Consider the following 19,349-nt stretch of genomic DNA (forward strand, 5'->3'; position numbering starts at 1 on the left):
CTCTCATTTAAATAGCTGCCTGGCACGCAGGAGAGCCATGTCCTCACGAGAGCACATGCGCCCCAGTACACACCCAGACTCACGCCCAGCCGTGCGCTCCATCCATTACCCTCTAAGATTCCACTACTACTGGAGGTCCCTAACAACCAACTAGAAAGTTTCCAGGTTATCCTATGGAATGGGCTACCTGAACTTCTAGCTCAAGCACCGGGGTCAGAACCCAGTATGACCCAGATATCTTGGCAGGTCACCACTTGCTTTGCTTGACAAAGATCTCACAGAGCTCCTAATTGGGACTGGGGGGACTGATGCCCAAAAGCTGCACCTTCTGCCCCAAGGAAACACACGATTCTTACCAAATTCTTTGTCCTTTTTAAATTTCCTCACCACTGACCTTAAGCCTCAGCTGGCCTAAATTAGGCCTGAACGCCCCTAACAGATTCAGGGAACTCCAGAGAGCCTGTGCCATGCTTCTTTATGAGACAGAAGACAGAAGTCGGGTGGGACAGGCCAAGAACTGAGAGAACCCGGAGTCCTCTCCATCTGGAGTGGCCACAGTGGTCAGGGACACAGAACACAAGTGGTCGTCTTAAAAACCCCTGCCCTTCACCAGGGGGAGAAAAACTCAGGCAAACAAGAGAAGGGGATGAAGGGGGCATGGGTAGGGTCAGCCTTCTGGGTGTGCTACCCCTGCAGTCACACAAACCCCTGGGCAAGAAGGGTGTGTACTCTGCTTAATGCCCTAATGTTCACGTTACTGTCATGAACTTCTTAATCATTTTAGAACAAAGGGCCCCACATTTTCATTTTGTACTGGGCCCCACAAATTATGTAGCCGGTCCTGGGTGAGGATTTTGAAAGATCAGAGGATCTGAGTTTGAATCCCAAGGCTCTGTCCCCTTTAAGGCATGTGAAATCAGAAAAGCCACTAATTATCTCTGGCCATAGGGCACCTTGTCTGTAAGGTGGAGTGATCATATCTGCTTACACAGTGGCTAGGAAAATCAAGGGGGTTAGGGAAAGAGCTTTGGGGAAACGATCATGCTCCCATCCTAATACAAGATGTGTTGAGCAAGAAGGGGACAATGAGGCTGGGTGGTGGCTTCCTCTCACCCCAAGGGATCACCTTATTCTGCTGTGGCAAGAGGTCTGCCTCCAAAGCAGCGCAGAGGGAAGTCTCTAGCATGCCCAGCCCACTGGCCCCATTCACAGGTGAAGAAACTGGGACAAAGTCAACAGGTGACCTGCCCGTTGTCACATAGCTGCCTCGAGGTAGGGCAAGGCCTAGGACACACTGTTCCCCCTGTCCAGGCCTCTGCTTTAGCCATAGAACACTTGAGATGGGGACAGTGACAAGGAGGCATGATTTGGAAAAGGGAGGAGGGAAAAACCTCATCACACTCTCTCTCTCTCTCTCTCACACACACACACACATACACACGCACCCTGCACACACCATGCATGGCAAAATTAAAGCTCAGAACTTGGCCAAAAAGAAAAATCCTACCCCTATTCCATCGAAACTTATTTTAGGGCAGGAGGTAATTGCCAAGGATCCAAATAAAAAGCCAACCACAGGCTGTAAACGGCTCCAAGTCTTTAATTAGACCCCAAGCAAAAAAAAAAAAAAAAAAATAGTGGCGAAAAGAAAATGAAAGTAGGAGAAGCTCCCAAAGGAGAGAATATCCATGTGATCCTTTCTGCCTCCCAGTCCGGCAGTTTCAGAGGATGGCCCCTGTAGCTGGCAGCAGGGGCGTCCACTCAATAGGCTGGCACTGCTCATTGTTGAGGACAGGCACGGAGCCAGACAGCACCTCACCTCCCAACGAGGGCCAGCCCTGGGCCAGGACCTTCTCCTAGGACCTTTCTATATCTCTGCCCACAGGCAGTAGCCTCCCAATGGGTACACCACAGAGCTGCGGGGAAGGTGAGTTTTTCTACCACTCCTGGAGGTAAGGGATAAAGGAAAAGAAAGAGCTTTGGAGCTGAAGTGGCCTTTGACTCACTAGAAAATCCACCCATGGACCTGAAAGGCCTGGCTCCTTGGCCACAAAGCAGAATACCTGCACACCTGCTTCTGCCACTCCCTGGAGCTGTGTTCCAGGCTGCAAGCTTCAGCCCCTTCTCTTGGGCCCACATGGGGTTGGGTAACTCTGAGTCCATGTGGGTAAAGCAAGTGACCCCATGGCTTCTGAACCCCACACGGTCCCTGCTAACCAGAAGGGGACACACAGAAATCTTCAGAGCAACAAGTGACATGTGATGGCCACCCCATCAGCTGTGCCATTTCATGATAACAAAGAAAGCACACACAGACCCTTACCCCAGGGGGCACCCAGCCACAGCATGACCCCCTCAGACTCCTGCTGGGCTTCTGGCCCACAAGAGACCTTAGACTAAAGGTGGGCGGGGAAGAACAGCGGAAGCTGCCCTGGGGACGGTGGGGTCTGCAGAGGGAAGAAGGGGGTTGCAAGATGGTCAGCCCAATCCCACAGGCAGGGGGACCTTCCTAAGGGCCACTCGCCAAACAGTGGCAGATCAACAACTGCCATCAAGGTTCTAACAATGGCCAGGTCCCAGTGGCAGATGAAGGGCACCCACCCAGACCAGGGAGGAGCCTGAGGGAGAAGGCCTCTCAGTGAGCACTCAGTGAGTGCGAGGGGAAGCTGTGGTCTCAGTCCCAGGCTTCGCAGGGTGGGAGGCTGGGTGGGGGAGAGACCACAGGTAGCATCGAAGGCAGCAGGGGCAACCATACCAAAGACCCCCGTCCTGCTCACTCATGGGCCACTGCAGCTGCCTGGGACCAGAGTTGCCACACCCACGCCTAGTCCCCTTCCAGAAGAAGCACTCGCTGGGAGTAGGGTGCAATGTGCTCCCCTTTCAAAGCCCTCCCCCAACTTCCTAAGACTAGCAGATGAGATGGCATCTGCCCTCTCCACGACGCAGCTCCGCCCTGCTGTGTGCTGTATTCTCCGCCCGCTTCCTTCCCTGTGTCTCAAACAAGTCAGTGAGGACAAGGTAGGAGGAGGCCCAACAGCCTGCTCATTCAGTGCCTACCAGGCCTTAGAGACTACCTTCCTGCCAAGAAGGTATTTTGTGCCCATTTTACAGAGAAGAACAATGAGGCTAAACATGGTGAAGTGACGGCGAAGCCACATATCTAAAAAACAGCGGGCCTGGACAGCAACTCAGCACCTGCCTTTCCACGCACCTCTCTCCCCATCAGCCCTCCTGCTACTCACCAGTCCTAGACAGGGCAGGCCCGGCCACCCTCCCCACTGCTGGCTCCTCCTCTAGGATCTCTGGTCATTGGTTTAATGCATGTGCCTTGTGCACTTAAAAGTGTCATGAGGTGGCAGTCATGACTCCATGGTGCCTGTGATTCCTAGACACCTGCCATGCCCTGCTGTGACAGCCAAGGGCTACATGGCCAGAGCAAGCCCTCAGGAGGAGCATCAGGTAGGAATCAGAGGTTCGGAGGTGGCCCCAATGCCGCCCAGGCGGTCAGGTGGGGCCTTCCTGCTGGCTTTCTCCACATGCATTTCTCTCTGGGGAGCAGGGGTGCTCAGGTTGCAGCCTTCAGGAATTCTTCTCCAGTGAGGAACCCTATGGCTGCTGCTCCCCAACTTCCCTCCCAGCTTGGAAATGGGCTGGGAGAAGCAGTCTGGGCCCCCGCAGAGGCAGCAAGAGCCCTGCTAATTAATTAGCTCTCCGTCTTCCCTGAGTGCTCACTAGACACAACCAGATGGTCTCGGCGACTGCCCTCTACCCCATCCGCTCCCTGGAACCACATGGCAGCTTCACTTTCCACTCTCCCTCCGTCTTTCCCTTTTATTCTCCAAGACAGCCCCTTCCCCTTCAGCCAGGCAGGGCCCAGACAGTCCCAGAGGGATAAGGCCAACAAGAATCCTAGTTCAGGCTTGTAAGGTAAGAAGCTTTAAGTGGGGTCTCTTAGCAAAAGTTTTAAAAAGGTTCCAGTTCTTTTCCCATGTTTAGCCAATTTGGCTAGGGAGCTAGGGCAGGAGGAAGACTGAGGGTTTAGGGTGTCCCTGTATTACAAAATACTAAATTAAAACCCTGAACAACCAAGGCCTGGCTTGTCCCCCTGTTCCCAGGAGGGTACCACATACAAGTTGCTCCCATCAGAAGCAGAAGACTCACTGGGGTGGGCACCTCTGAGTTCTCGGTGGGGTAGGAGCCTGAAAGGTTATACCATGCTGCCCTCTGGACAGCCACCCTGGGTGCAGGCATGCTCACCCAGGCAGGGGCATCACTCAATGGAGCAACAGAGTACCCAGGGCAGGAAAAGTGAAGGGAGGCTGGAGCTATGGCTCTAAAAAGCCCTGGAAGCACTGAGGCCCAGGAGCCAAGGATGCCCCCGCCACAAGTCCTATTCCTTGGGGAGGCTACATGAGGCCCAGTAACTATGCAATGTGAGTCTAGGCTGGTGGAGCTGTTTCTCATTTCTGGACATTGTTTTTTCCACCTACAACATGAGGCTGAGCTGGACAAACCCTGGGGTCACCAGGAGGATTCCAGGGCCGCTGCATATAGGGTGATGGCCACAACACTGCTCACAGGTAGCACTCGGGGAGTGGGGCTGGGATTATTACTGTTGTCGTCGTTGTTATTACCAGCATTTACATAAGCATCGCTCTTCCAGATTCCAAATATTCTATGAATCTCCTTTCAGACAGGGCTACAAAGGAATGGGGAAGATCTGAGCTTAGAGCCTATCAAAACCACATTTCTTAAATTCCTTATCCCCAGAATCAAACTAGTGAGGAGAGGGTGAAAAGATCTGATTGGCAGCCATGAAGGGGACTGGTCAGATTGCATGAGCCCCAGTGAACAGGATGCCAGACACACTGACCTCAGAGCAGCCGACAGAGGGCAGACAAGTGACCGGTCCATCCGGCCCCATCTTCAGGGGGATGAGCTTTGGGGTGAATCGTATTTATCTAGGGCAGCAAGGGTTAACGCTGGGGCTGGGAGAGGCCAGGCAGCACGAAGCACTCCCTGTTTATTAATAAGCTATTTATCACCAGCTTTGCTTTTAATGCCATTTGGGCTTAATGTCGTTAATGAAATATAAATACCCACGCTAACGATGTCGGTCAGAGGCAACACGGGCAGCAGACGGCTCGAGAAACAGGGCCAAACCGCCGGGCAGGCTGGGGAAGAGGCTGAGAGCTCGGGAAGCGGAAGAGGTTCCCACCAGCTCGGCACCCCCAGCCCCTTCTGCTCCCACCACAAGACTCCTGGCTGGCTGTGCCGGGAAAGGCTAGGAGGAGGGCAGCCGGGCAGGAGAGAGGAGGCCCCCCAGGGCGCAAGATGCTGTTAACTGCTGGAGACAGAGCTGGAGTGGTAGCGCTCCCACCTTAGGCAGTGCCCGCCTGGCATCGGGCCCCTTGGCTACAGGAGGCTGGACTTCCACCAGCTGGCAGCCCTGAGCTCCCTGACCACGGGCAGGGAGCCAAGGTGAGAGGGGTCATGAAAGGGAGTAGTGAGGACCCCATTGAGTTTTCCAATACAGGACAGTCCTCCCAGCCCCCACAATGACAGACAGGGCAGCCCAGTCCCGCAGATGGCATGTCCTCCCTGAGAGGCTGCCCAGCCAGGGTGGGTGTGGCATGGTCAGCAGATGGGTATTTCTGCTCAGAGCTTAAAGGTCTTGGAACATGGAGGTAGCCCTAGATAGCAAGCTGCCATCCTGACCTTGTTGGCCTGGACCCTCCCATATGGTGGCCATCCCTGCTCTTCTCTCCCTGGGCTCCAAATAGATGCCCTTAGAGATGACCATCCATCCCAAATTACCCCAGGAACTCAGGCCTTCCTCTTAGGGGATGTCCCCAGATTATTCCTAGACACCAGCTTCACCTAGGGGAGGTAGCCTTGGCAGACAGATGCCCCAGAGAGGACTCAGACTCCACCCATCCAGGGGCTACAGGCTGGGAGACTCCCACAAGTGGCTGGCCTTTGCGTTCATCATCCTCTGCCTGTCCTATGGCAGTGGAGGTCACTGTGACCCCAGCCCCGCCCGGCTTGCAAAGTCCCCAGGTAGGTCCCCAGGGGGCACCTCTTCTGGAGGGAGGTCCAGGCTGCCCTGGGGAGGGAGCCCCATCACTCCCAGCCCTCCCCATCCAGGGTTGCCAGAGGAAATATAGGATACCCAGAGAAGTGTAAATTTCCAATAAACAGCAGTTTTTTAATATAAGAGTGTCTCAAACATTGCATAGAACATACTTAGACTAAAAATTGTTTGCTGTTTGTCTGAAATTCAAATTTCACAGGGTGTCCTGTATTTTTATGTGCTAGCTCTGGCGATACTACCCTGGCTGCTCTGCAGGTAGCACCTGGCAGGTGGGGACAGTCTCCCGTGGGTACCACGCAGGACATAAGGAGAAGTGAGGGACGTTGGAGATCTCCCCCAGTGTCAGGACAGTAGATTCCTTTCAAGAGGGCTCTTCTCATGACTGTTCCTCTGCCCACCTCCCCCCTCACTGGTCACTACTACGCTGTCCAGTACCGTGGCTCACCTGTGAGGGTCCCCTCTTCCTGCTCCCCCCCAAAGTCACCTCCACGTCCCCAAGGAGCACAGGGCTCATTTGCTGGGGCTTGGTGGAGCTCAGCTCAACGGCTAATCCCCTGGGTGGCTCCTGTCAGATTATTAATTAGCTAAAGCGGATCGGTCCTGGAACAACATGCGCTTGGACTTCAGATAAAGCAGGCCAGGAAGGCGGGTGGGGGGCCTGCTTAAAGTGACAAGACCCTGTTTCTGAACACTCCCCAGGAGGACTGGGGGAGGAGGCTGAAGCTGGTGCAGGGCGTGCTCTAGACAGACCCCTAGCACCCCCTCGCCTGCCCCCAGATGGACTGTCAAGAGAGGACATCCAAGGAGGGAGATTTGGGCACTTAGGGGACCGATGAGAGGAGTTGGTGACAGTTGGGCTTTTTTTTTTGTTGTTGTTTTTTTTGCAGTTTTTGGCTAGGGTTGGGTTTGAACCCGCCACCTCCGGCCTATGGGGCTGGCGCCCTACTCCTTTGAGCCACAGGTGCCACCCAAGGGTCTTGTTTTTTAATAAAGAGCTTGTGCCTAATCAGATCATGTCATTCAGAACTCTTCAAAAAGCTTCTTCTTTCACTTGGGGTAAATACCTGAGTTCTCACAGCAGCCTACAAGGACTGCAGGACCTGTGGGCTCCCACCCAGCCCCCCTGAATACTTGTGGCACCTCCACTCTCACTCTGCTCCAGCCACACCAGCAACAAGCCAAGTGGACTCTTGCTTCTGGGATCTCACACCTGCTGCTCCTCTGATGGGAGGGAACATTCTTCCCCAGATGTTGACTGGGTTAGCCGCCAGAACATTCTTCCCCAGAAGCCATATCTAAAATCACACACTGCACCCACTCCCTATTGTAGTCTCCAAAGCTGCTTTAGTCTCCTTCCCATGAGCCTCTCTTCCTTTTTCTCACCCATCATTTGCCTCCCTCCACCGAGTGTGAACTCGGAGAGGCAGGAGGTTTGTCTCTCCTGTTAACTGCTGCCTACGACAACTGGAGGCAGTGCTAATACAAGGGATGGAGATGGAAGGTAAAGGACCAGAGGCCAGGGGTCAGAAATAAGACCATTGCGTCTTCTGGTTCTGAGCCTGAACAGTGCCTCGGCCCACCCTGGAGATCGCCTCTTCCCTGGCTTGGTCCCCACCGCTCCCCAGTTCTACCCCTATGCTATGTGCTACCTGTACCCAAGTCCCAAGCATTTTCACTAAGAAATGAAATTTCACCATTTCCAGGTTCTGGATCTTCTGAGGCAGGGGTTCTCAACCTTCCTAATGCCGTAACCCTTTAATACGGTTCCTGTGGGTCACGGCCCACAGGTTGAGAACCGTTGTTCTGAGGGATGCCCTAGGGACCCTGTCTCTATGTCACAAACCCCACTTCCAGCTGAGGCTGCAAGTCACTCTGCCTGGAGAGCAGGGCAGGGTGGGACGTGGGACTCACGGCTGCTGCCCGGGCCCAGCTCAGCAGCCAGCAAACTCCTGGGCTTGGATTGTTTTGACTTGAGTCGGTGAAGCTGAAATATTGAGTCACAACGGCCCTAAACTTCATTACCAGCTCTTAACACAGATTACTAAGGGAAAAAAGTTGCTTTTAATTGCTTTTCCCGATTAGCATTTCTGGAGAAGAAACTAGTGTTTAATTACACCTGTCCTCCTTTCACCCCTGGGCCACAGGGATCCAAACTCCTGGCTACCACAAAGGCTTGGGGTCAGAAAAGACTCTTGCTGGCGGCGCCTGTGGCTCAGTGAGCAGGGCGCCGGCCCCGTATATCGATGGTGGTGGGTTCAAACCCAGCCCCGGCCAAACTGTAACAAAAAAAATAGCCGGGCGTTGTGGCGGGCGCCTGTAGTTCCAGCTACTGGGGAGGCTGAGGCAAGAGAATCGCCTAAACCCAGGAGTTGGAGGTTGCTGTGAGCTGTGATGTCATGGCACTCTACCAAGGGTGATGAAAAGAAAAGACTCTTGCTCCTGAGATGGGCCAAGGAACCAAAGCAGAGAGAAAACGCCTGGTGGTGAGCGGAGGGTGAGGAGCACCCCCAAGCCTGACAAATCAAAGAGAAAGAGGCAAAGGTGTGGGCCGTCCAGGGCCGTCCAGTTCCTATAGGCTGCCACACACCTCAGGGTGCCAGCCTCTGGGCCTCAGGACTTTCACCTGGACCAGGTCTACCTCTGAGTAGATTCCAGCATAAAAGAGTCTAGAGGGAGCTGGTAAAAGACAGAGGAGGACTTACAGGTCTACACTAGAAAACGGCACATTCACAGTCACTGGGACTCCCCTGGTGTGTGACACCTGATGTTACTTCTCCCATGCCAGCCTTTCTCACTGTGGGTGCTCAGAGGCCATGGGGACTGAGGCAGGGCAGAAGGGCTTCTCCCACAAGGCGTCCACCCTCCCAAATCTATGGGTCATCCTCCCCTTTGGAGCAACCTCATCAGACAAGAAGTAGCTCTAGACAGGGCAGGTGATTCCAACCCTTTCTAGTCCTGTTTTCCTTGGACCTGTGCTCAGTGGAATCCAGGGGCATCCTGACTCTGCTAGGAAGGCAGGGGAGCCACCGCCAGGGTGTTAGCACCACCAGGGAGTATTCTGACCAGAAACCAAAAAATTGGCAATTCTTCCCAAACTATCTCCCAGTCATGTCTCTATCCAGCCCAAAGCGACTGCAACCTTGGAGTCCACTCATCCTCCAAAGCGCCGCGTCACCCAGGCGTGGCGGGGAACTTGGGCCCCCACTTCCCTCAGCCAGCACCTCCCTCTCCTGACCCCACCCTTCTGCATCCCCTACCCCAGCTGTGAGCTCTGGAGCTGCCAGGCTCACATCAGATCAAAGCCCTGGAGGATGGCATTAGAACTGTCCAGTCCAGTTATGAGTGAAGGTCACAGATCTAGTGCAGACCAAGGAGGCAGAAGGCAGAAAAACCTCCCACGCGTGCACAGATGCATACGCCTGCCCACCTAAACACACCCTCCCCCAGGGCCAGCCCAGTGTTCTGAGGCTGACAGACACACCCAGGAAGACTTGCTGACACACCCCTCGGAGCCAGGCGGCACCAGCTGTAGGCCTGGGACAGCCCCATCACCCGCAGCAGGCTTAGGCACTGCCAGCCTGGCCTCTTGCTCCCTCTCATAACCCTCCTGGAAGTCAGAGCTTCCTAGAAGGCTGGGCTGCTGTGCCCCATATTGCTACCCACTTGGGACACCCCTAAAGCCCCCTGCCAGACATCACCAGCCTGCCCTTCCCGTCACCGCCTTCCCCCCGGAGATCAGGCCTCCAGAGTGTTCCTGGAGGGCTAAGCTGGCCCATATGGCTGTGATTATGTTGCCAGCGAGAGCAAGTGCTCACTAGGGCCCAGCAGCCGGCTGTGACAGCTTCACACTCATGCCAGCCAGGCCTCTGGCTTGCTAGTGGGCTGCACAGTAGTGTCTGGGGCCACACAGGGCCTGGCCAGGGGAGTCAGGGTCACGTCACCGGCACAGGGTACGTGCTGGGACTGCAGCCCCAACGTGGCCTACACAAGCATGTCAGGACCCAGGAGAGTGGAGCTTCATGCCCCAGAGAAGAGCACAGTGGCCCAGCTTTAAGTCTGACAGGCTACCTACGGCAATTCACACCTTTCCAGGTGGACTGCTAAGATCACTGACAAGGAGCCAGGGCTGGTGGCTGAGCTGGCCCTACCAAGTGAGCTCTCAGATTAGCTCACTTGTCAGCCCTCATAAAAACCACCTGAAGCTCTGTATGACCCGGCACAGGGAGAAAGGTGCCCAGGAGCTCAGCCCTTGAGAACACAGATCACATTTACAGCCACAGTGAGAAACTCCATGAACTTCTAGCCCCAGTCTCAGACCCAGCACAGAATCCATGGAGCAAAGGCACAAACTGGCTTCAGTGCAGAGTCAGGGCCAATGGGATAGTGAGCTGGGAAGACCCAGCTGCTCTAAGGCTGACTGCTGAAACAGTGACAGAGAAGGTCGGGCCATACGCCTTCGTCCACACTGCCACACTGACCAGAAGGTAGCTGGCCCACTCAGACAAGCCTTTCTTAGCAAGCAGCACAGTTCTGAGATGGCACTTCTCCCCTAGTCCATAGATGTTAAGCCTCTAAAAGCCATCGGGTGTTCTTGGCATTGTTGAGCTTGGGGACATGAGAGAGAGGGGAAGACACTGGGCCACAGGTCAGAGGGTTCAGAACACTGGAGTCCTCCCTTTTTCTCACCCCATTCAATCCATCAGCAACTGCTGCTAACTCTCTGAACACATACAACACTGGCCCCTCCCACCTGTCCACCTGCTCCTCAGCCCACCCACCATCCTCTCACACCATCCGCTGCAGTGGCTGATTATCTGGTCTCCTGGTTTCTTCTCCTAGAAGCACCAGCCATCTTTTTAAAACAAAAGGCACGTCACTTTACCTCCCTGCTTCAAACGCTCCAGTGGCATCCCCATCACCTAAGAATAAGATCCCAACTCCTCCCCCAGCACACACAGCCCTACAACATCCTTACACCCATCCCCATCCACCTCCTGGCCACTTGGCCTTTCTTTCTGGTCATTGAATGTACCAAGTTCATCCTACCTTAGGACACGTAAACTAGTTGTTCTTTCTTTCTGGAATATTCTCCTATCTGCTCTTCAGATGGCTGTCTACTTTCTGTCCTTCAATCTCAGCTAAATGTTACCTCTTCAAAAGCACTCCTCTGAGCAGCCACCTAAAGGGCCACCCAGTTACTGCGCCTCACCTCATTCCCTACTAACATCTTCCTTGCTCATTCCTGGACTTGTCTGTTGCTACTTCCTCCTACCAGACTTCATGACAGCAGAGCCTGTCTTGTCCACTTTGTCCACTGGGGAATGACTGGCCGACACCAGGCCCTCTGTAACTGTTGAACACATGCAACCACATCTTCTGCCGAAGAGCCAGTAGCAGGGAGAATCTGAGCCAGACAGGGTCAGGCCCATGCACTTGACCTGAGCACTGACTTGCCCTCTTGTTCACACTGGTGGAGACAGGACACCTGTGAGACCCTGGGGCAGCCCTGGTCATTGGAAAGGGCCCGGAGAGTGAGGGACTTGGCCATGACATTTCCTCTTGGAGCCCTTGGAGTTCCCAAGCTTCATTATCAAGTCCAAGACAGCCGACGCCAGGATGCAGGAGTCTCGTGGGACCTGTGGAGCCCATACCCCACACCGGTGCAAATCCCAGCTAGCACAGCCCTTGGGAGTCAACAGTGAGTGGAAACTTCAGAAAGGGAAAAACTAATGGGCATGTTTTTCCCAGAGAAAGAAGAAAATAAAATGCCTGCCACTGAGAACAGAGCAGGCAAACATTATCCCCTCAAAGGGGGCTCCACCCAGCCCTCTGATAGCCTCATGAGCAGAGTGTGGAGTGGGACAGGACAAGACCCCCCCAGAGGCTCAAAGACACTGCCTTCTCAGGACTCACAACCATCAGCAGAGTGGAGACAGGCGAGAGGAGCGCAGGAAGAGAGTGACGAGGGGCAGGTGCTGATGTCAAATCCAAGTGAGACTCCAGCACACCCCAGCTCCCCAAGCAGCTGATCCAGGCAGCAGTCTAACAGCCCCATTGCCATGCAGGAGGCAATGGCAGCACATCTGAAGCATGACGGACCAAGTCCTGGGGTGGACTGCATTCTGGACACCAGGAAGAAGAGTCTTGGCCACACAGTTGCTCGACCCCAGCAACCAAAAGCTACATTTGCATCTGATTTACAAATCTCTGGGCTGTATCCCGGGCTTCTGCTAGTTCCCGAGGAGGCATGGCCTGAAATGAAGCAAGCCTGCAGATTTGGGTCTTACCAAACCCCGGTGGGCACCAAGAGCCATCTCTGCAAGTGCTTCCTCACTGCAAGTTCAAAGTCCAGAGTTGCAGAGCCTGGCCACAAGGGCAGCCGTGGGGAGCAAGAGCTCAGGAGGGTGAGCCAGGGATGCTGACTCCAGCGTAGCACTCACAGGAAAAGCGGCCCTCAGACTCGCCCTCCCCAGACATCCTCTGGGCCCTCAGCCTCAGCCTCCACCCTAAGACCTTGCCCATTAACTTTATGAACACCCAATCCCTCTGGGCTGGTTCCCTCAGGATCTCAAGAGAATAAAGAATAAAGGCAATATGCAAAAAGTCACCTGCTGTGTGCCAACTGCTCACCCCCAGAACTGCCATATTTGGTACCTGCAGGAAGTATCTAACAGCACCAGCCCCACAGGCTACCTGTGGCTGGCATAGGTGGTTTGCCTTAGGCAAGGGGCTATTTCCAAGCCTGGATCAAAAGGCACCTGTACCTTCTTCTCTAAGGAAGGTCCTGCCTAGGGTGCAGGACCACCCAAGAGAGCCCCAACGAGTCATTCCCAGGCCAGCTCCTACCACACACAAGCTCAGAGCAGTCTCTGGACACGCTGAGAGGCTGGACCTACCATTCCCTGAGATGAAGTTCAGAAATGCCCCCATGCTTAGATCTAGGAGTAGCACTGGCAAGGCACGGGCTTCACCTGAAATACCTGCCTGCCGCTGGCACCATTTAATGTCACACCATGGAAACAGTGGGAGGACTCTCTATTTTACAGGGGGGATACTAGAGATCTAGTAGGTGGCAAAGCCAAGGCCAAAATGCAGGTGTCCTGCTCCTAGCTCTATTCTCAATCTGACTTCTTCTTCACTTTCATCTATGATGCTTAAGCTACCACTGTCCAGGTCACTGGGAAAATCAAGTCTATGACCCATGCAGTCCCCACCCTAAGGAGCAACCCTCAAACTGGCTAACCCACGTTTCCTGGTGGCTTCTTTATAGGGAGCAGCTACCTTTGTATCCCAAGAGGCCAGGGTCCGAAGTCCATTCCAACACGCACCACTGAGAAGTTGTAAGACCTCCTTATAAAGGAGGGGTCGGTGGCCGTGGGCTGGACGGGCAGGTGGGACGGAGTGGTCTTTGCCTTCAATCAGCGAGGTCTGTTTACCTACCAAAATAAGAAAGGAGAAGATTAGGCTACAACTGATATCTACAAAGCCACCTCACACGGAGGACAATGGAGAGTCAGGTTCCAACACCTCGCGTGGTAAGCTGCCAGCCAGGTAAGAGATTCTTGGCCTCTGCCTGCCAAGTGGCAGAAGACACTGCCATGGTGTGTGCTATGCCTGACCCTGAAACCAGTGTGCCCTTGAGCCCTTGCACAATTATTAGCCAGTTGTCGCACCTAATAAAAGAATCAAACAGGCAAAGACAATACCAGGGCCAATCGGGTGGCACCTCAGGTAACAACAGACTGATCACACCTAAGGCTTGGCACCCAGGGTGAAAGGTCAGCCTGACAATGGATCATGAGAACACTGGAAACAGATCAGACCCCTATGACCAAACCAACCCTTGTGCTCCCCAGTGCCTGAGTCCTGCAGGCTTTCTCTCCCTTGGCGAGTTCCTAGCTGCTCCTGTGACCCCTGCGTGGACCTTGAGGAATCTCTAAAGGAGCCACCAATAGGTGTCTTTACAGTGAACATGGCTTCTTCTCCCTTCCCTTCCTTTCTCCCCATTCCAGTTCTGTGCTACTTTATCTCAAAAAAGAGAAAAGAGTCCACCCTAGAAGGGGGCTATGGAGATAGATGTTGGGACAAAAAAAAAAAAAATGGCCAAAGAAAGTTGGTGCCCTGCTACCAACAACCTTTGTGTCAATTTAAGCAAATATTGTGGTGTTTCCATGGTGATTCCTGTTTTGAATATCCACTACACTCACTTTTTAAAGGGCTTTTCCTGTTTGCGTTTCAACTTCAAACCTGTAAATATTTTCGGCCTTTTTAGAAAAAAAGGAGCCCACATGCGTGCAAACACAAACACACCAGCTGACGTCGGTGCACAACTTCCCAGACCTGGAAGCAGGCTCGTGGATGTGAGAACGGGGTGCAGGGGCTCTCCCTCTGCGCTTGTGCCTACCATGCACGTGAAGCTGGCATCAGGAAGAGTGGCACCAAAACTTCAGCCCATTCCTTCCCCTTTTGAGGAGGATTGCAGCATCCACAGAGGCTGTGTTCCCAAAGTGTGTGAGTAGGCTCCAGCCTGACTCCATGGGGTGGCATGGTGTGGGCAGCTGCCCAGCAGGTTCTCCAACTTAGCCCAGCCCTCAGAGTCCCCAGGGGCCTCCTGGGAGTGCACGAAGCCCTCTTCTCCTGCCTTTCTGAGTGGAAGGAGGACTTGGCTCTTTGAAGGTGAGGGCTTCAGCCTCAGCCCCACCCCACCTCCGCAGGGCAATGCCACTGAGACCAGCTCCCTGGGGGGAGCAGTTAGAGACAGATAGTGATAGTGGTGCAAGGCTTGGCTTAGCCCAGCTCCCATCCCACCCCTCAGCACCATACAGGGTTAACAGCGGGTTTCCTGGTTTCCATGGATTCCCGCCAGGCCCCTAATGTGAGTTTCGTGTGATTTGGGGGAAGTGGATTTCCTTTGTTTTCCAGTTTGGGAATATTTTTTTCTTTAAAAAAGAGGAAAAAACACTTTAATGGGAACTTCAGGGCCACTGGGAGACTCATTCTTCTGGGCTCTGTAACTCCCCTGCATGTTAGTCCAGAATCCCCCAAAGCCCTGGGCAGCCCATCTACCAACAGAATATCCCTGGCTAGAGGAAAGGGTGCCTCAGACCACCTGCTCCTGCCCCCAGAATACTCTCCTGCTGGGGGACTCTACTCCAATATCCCATCAGGAAAAGCTCACCGAAAAGCCAGCATCTTACACACAGAGGGCTGACACTCTCCTCTTTCAGGTTTACAAAAGCGACACACACATTTCCCCAGAGAAAAGGAGGTCAAGAGAGACACTTCTACCTTCCTGACTCTTGGCAAGGAGCTGGAATGACCAGGGTCTGCCCACATGCCAATGGTGAACAGTCCCTACGTCACGTCCTGGTTCAGAAGGGGGTTCCAGCTGGGCGTGGTGGCTCATGCCTAGAATCCTCTGGGAAGCACTCTGGGAGGCCGAGGCAGGTGAATTGCTTGAGCTCAGGAGTTCGAGACCAGCCTGGGACCTGTGATGGGCACCTGTAGACACTGCTACTTAGGAGGCTGAGGCAAGAGGATCGCTTGAGCTAAAGAGTTTGAGGTTGTGAGCTCTGACACCATAGCACTCTGTCAAGAGTGAAAAAGTAAGACTGTCTCAAAAAAAGCGGGGAGGTTCCATTTATGGGGAAAGAAGGTGTTCTAGACCCTAGCAGGGTCCTTGTCTGGCCTCTTCCAGCTGAGAGGCCTGAACAGGGCAGAGGGAGCTTCTCAGCTTTGGCGCCAAGAACAACTAAATAAAGGGTGTGGCCGGGCCTCCTCCTCTTCCCCAGTCTTCCCCATTCTTGCTACCCCCCAGCCCTGCCAGGGTGTGGCCTTGCTTCGGGACTGTCCCCAACCAAGTGGCCTGACCCATTTACCAAACCAGGACACAGGCCTCAGGCCCGTCTATGGACTGGGGCCCTCCCACGGCCCCGGGGGCCAGCCCAAATCCTAGCCAGAAGGTACAGAGCCCAGAGGCCCAGTCTCTATGACTTGCAGCTCTTGGGTGAAGAAGTGAGAAGCCAGGTGCAGTAGGCTGAGAACCAGAGGACATGAGTCTGAGTCCCAGTTAGGCCACTGAATCCCCCATAGGGCGTCAGACAGCCATCTAATCTCCCTACCTCAGTTTCCTCATCCGTCAGGTGGAGGTGATACCTTCTTCCCTCCTAGCTAGCAGACTGTGGGGAAGATCAACAAGAGATGTGAAAGGGTGTTAACAAGTGCTCTATAAAGGCCTGGGCTCACCACCACCCTCTTCTTCTGAGCATCTTCAAGGTAACCTTCTAGAATCTACTCCAAGCAGGCCCATATGCCCCTCTACTCTGCCCCTCACGCGTCCTCCATTGTGGCATTTAAATCCACACTGGAGTAAACTAAGTTGTTCACAACTCCGTCTCCACCACTGGATTTTCAACTCCTCAAGGGCAGAGACCAGGTCTTAATTATCTTCGTGTCCCCAGCATTTAGCACAACAGCTGGCCACAGTGGGCAGCGTGAGTGTTTGTGGAACTGAAGTAGTCCCTGACTGCATGTCAGAATCAGATGGGCCTGGCAATGCCTCATCCCTCTTCTCCAGCAGAATCTTCATTGGCTGTTTTTATGCTTCATTCTGTTTAGTTGCCCCAAGCCCCAACCTGCATCTTGGTCCCTCTCCCTCCTCCATTTGCCAGCCCCGTGAACTCATAACTTTCAGGTTCAAGGGAACCACTTAGTTTCCTGTCTTTCTCCAAACAATTCCAATAAGAACTGACTGCGTACCTACTGTGCACCAGGTAGTATGCTGGGAGCAGAAGGCACACCAGATGGCTGATTTTCACCCCCTGCTGATAGGCCTGTGTGAGAACTAAGGAGATTAACCAACTAGATGGCTTCTCTTTGCCAAGCACCATGCCAAAAGCTCTACATGCACGATCTTGCCAAATCTTTACAACACAAAGGTAGGAATGATTACAGTCCCCATGGATAGATTAGGGGGAGCAGGCACAGAGATATGAAGTGACTTGCCAAAGGTCATTCCACTCAGTTGCCGAAGCCAGGCCTGGCTCATGGGCTCCAAGGTCCGATTCACCTCCAAGTTTCCTCCTCCTCCCCTGCCCATGACCTCAGCAACCATCCACACTTGATACTATTTCCCCTCCTGAATCTCACTTTTCCTGCCTTCAAAACAGGCCTAGAGCAAATCCCACACAGCCACCAGAAAGCACTGGTAAGATCACAACCAAAGGCTCAGGTGCTTCCGCTGGGCTGAAGGTGGCAGATGGTAAGGGCTTTGGTAACACACCTGGTGAGTAGCAGGACCCCCGAACCTACCTGGTAAATGGCATCTCAGCTACGGTATACCCATTGCCACCTGTCATCTGACAGGATGGGGGCAAGGAAGCCATTCAGGAGAGGCCACCCTAAGTCAGAAGATCCTGTGGGGAAGGGACATTTCTTCTCTCCAGACAAGGGGCTAAGAGGTGTTATCCTTGGCAGGGCAGAGATTTTCCCACCACAGTGAACATCTGCCTGGGAGACACGGGATTGGGAAGCAGAGCCACTGACTTGCTCCTGAGTGAATGCGTGTTTAGGGAGGAGATACTGGGAGGTGATGGGGCAAAGATCTACATCCAAGAGGATAATGGTGGAAGATCAGGCCTGGGTAGGGAGAGGACAGAGCACTAATGAGCAGATTTCATAAACCACCCGGAGTGAAAACAAAAACACAGACGTGCACATTGCCCAACTCCAGAGCTGTATGGAAAAGGAAAAAAAAAAAAAAAACAATAAAAAAATCCACATCTTAATACAAAAATCCTACATGATGTGTTGTGGCACGAAAGTGTTTTTCACTGCATTTTTCATCTGTGATCTCACACAGCCTACGAAGGGTACGCCCAACGCAGTAGGTATTTGATGGTACACAAACAGAGCAAACACACACACACTTAACCAAAGTAAGGCCAGTAAATATTCAAATCGGTCCAAGCCGGCATCTCAGGGTTTCAGGTGACCTCTGGAGATGGCTATGTTGGCTCCACGAATGGGCCCCTTTAGATTTCTGAGGGAGGGAGGAGGAACGGGACAAGAGCACCACTCAAGTGGAAGGAAACGTGGAGTTCTGAGAATTCAGAACTCTGCAAGTGGAACTTCCAGCCAGCTGGTTATGTGGCCTTTCTGCACTTAAGGTGCTGTCCTGCTGCCGACAGGGGACAGGGAGGGGACCCACACCCCCAGAGGCCCTTCTTGTGTGACATTCACCCCACAGTTACTATCTGTCTCCTTTTTGTTCCACCCCTCCCCCTTTTTAATTGTTGGATGAGTTTACAAAGCTGTGTGCCAAAAACAATCAACTCCTGGGAACAGAGTTATACAAAAAAGGGTGTGTCGCCAGAGGGAGACGGATGTCCATGGAAACCACCACCTTTTCACAGCAGCCTAGGTGAAGTGAGGGTGAGGGGATGGTGTGGGGTTGGGGAGATGCGTGCCACCCAGGACTGGGCCCCAGAAAGTGCAGGGTCAGGGATGATCTTCCTGAGAGAGCCTAAGGCTATGTGGGAAGATCAGGAAGTGAGTGCACCAGAGACCACCAGTAGGGCAGGGCTGTCGCAACACACACACACGTGCCTAGGTGCACACACACACATGCTATCTCGTGAGATCAATGGACCGGCCACAGTGGAAATTAGCGCACAAGCAGACTGCCCAGGTATGAATCCGGGCTCTGCACTCACAAGCCGTGTGACCCTGGGTGAACTACTTGAACCTCTCTGTGCCTCAGTTTCCCCAACAGAAAAACAGAGATAATAATACTTCCTCCTGCATACAGTCATGAAGATTAAATGATTATGTGTGACATGCTAAGAAAAGTCCATAGCACATAGTACGCGCTGTAAAGCATTTAATAAATCAAATAAATCAAAAAGCCTAAATAAAGAGAAGGGGGAAGGTTTCTAGACTCTGCCATACTAGAGGAGGAAAATAATAATAGTTAATGGTTTTAAAACATTAATACATATAATCATCTCGAGATTAATACATATAATCTATGATGAGGCAGATTATTATCTCAACTGCAGAGTCGAGGAACTAAGACTCAGAGAGGGATGTGACCCACCCAAGGTCACATGCTGGTAAGGGATTTAAACCACAGCTGTCTGACACCTAACCAGTACACTGCTCGGCAAAGAGAGGGGAAAGTGGGAGAAGCAAAGAAGGAACGGGCATTCTGGAGGTCTTCTTTCCACACTGGACTTGTATGTGCAGCAGGGGGACC

At 53.3% G+C, this 19,349-nt stretch overlaps 1 protein-coding gene across 8 annotated transcripts in view; it reads right to left on the reverse strand.

The window, feature by feature from the left end:
• The window catches only part of CASZ1 (castor zinc finger 1), a 143,030-nt gene that overhangs the window by 98,162 nt on the left and 25,519 nt on the right, over positions 1 to 19,349 (reverse strand). For 3 of the 8 annotated variants that reach the window (XM_053577298.1, XM_053577303.1, XM_053577305.1), the window contains exon 2: positions 13,376 to 13,530. The exons of 1 other annotated variant lie outside the window; for it this stretch is intronic. In XM_053577298.1, coding sequence (XP_053433273.1) covers positions 13,376 to 13,530 — 155 coding nt within the window. Of the gene's footprint in view, positions 1 to 13,375; positions 13,531 to 15,382; positions 15,596 to 16,215; positions 16,507 to 16,852; positions 17,352 to 19,349 lie in introns of those variants that run through there. 4 more of the 8 variants (XM_053577299.1, XM_053577297.1, XM_053577301.1 and 1 more) reach the window with 4 other exon arrangements.

This window comes from Nycticebus coucang, chromosome 22 (assembly GCF_027406575.1).
Source record: "Nycticebus coucang isolate mNycCou1 chromosome 22, mNycCou1.pri, whole genome shotgun sequence".
NCBI lineage: Eukaryota > Metazoa > Chordata > Mammalia > Primates > Lorisidae > Nycticebus > Nycticebus coucang.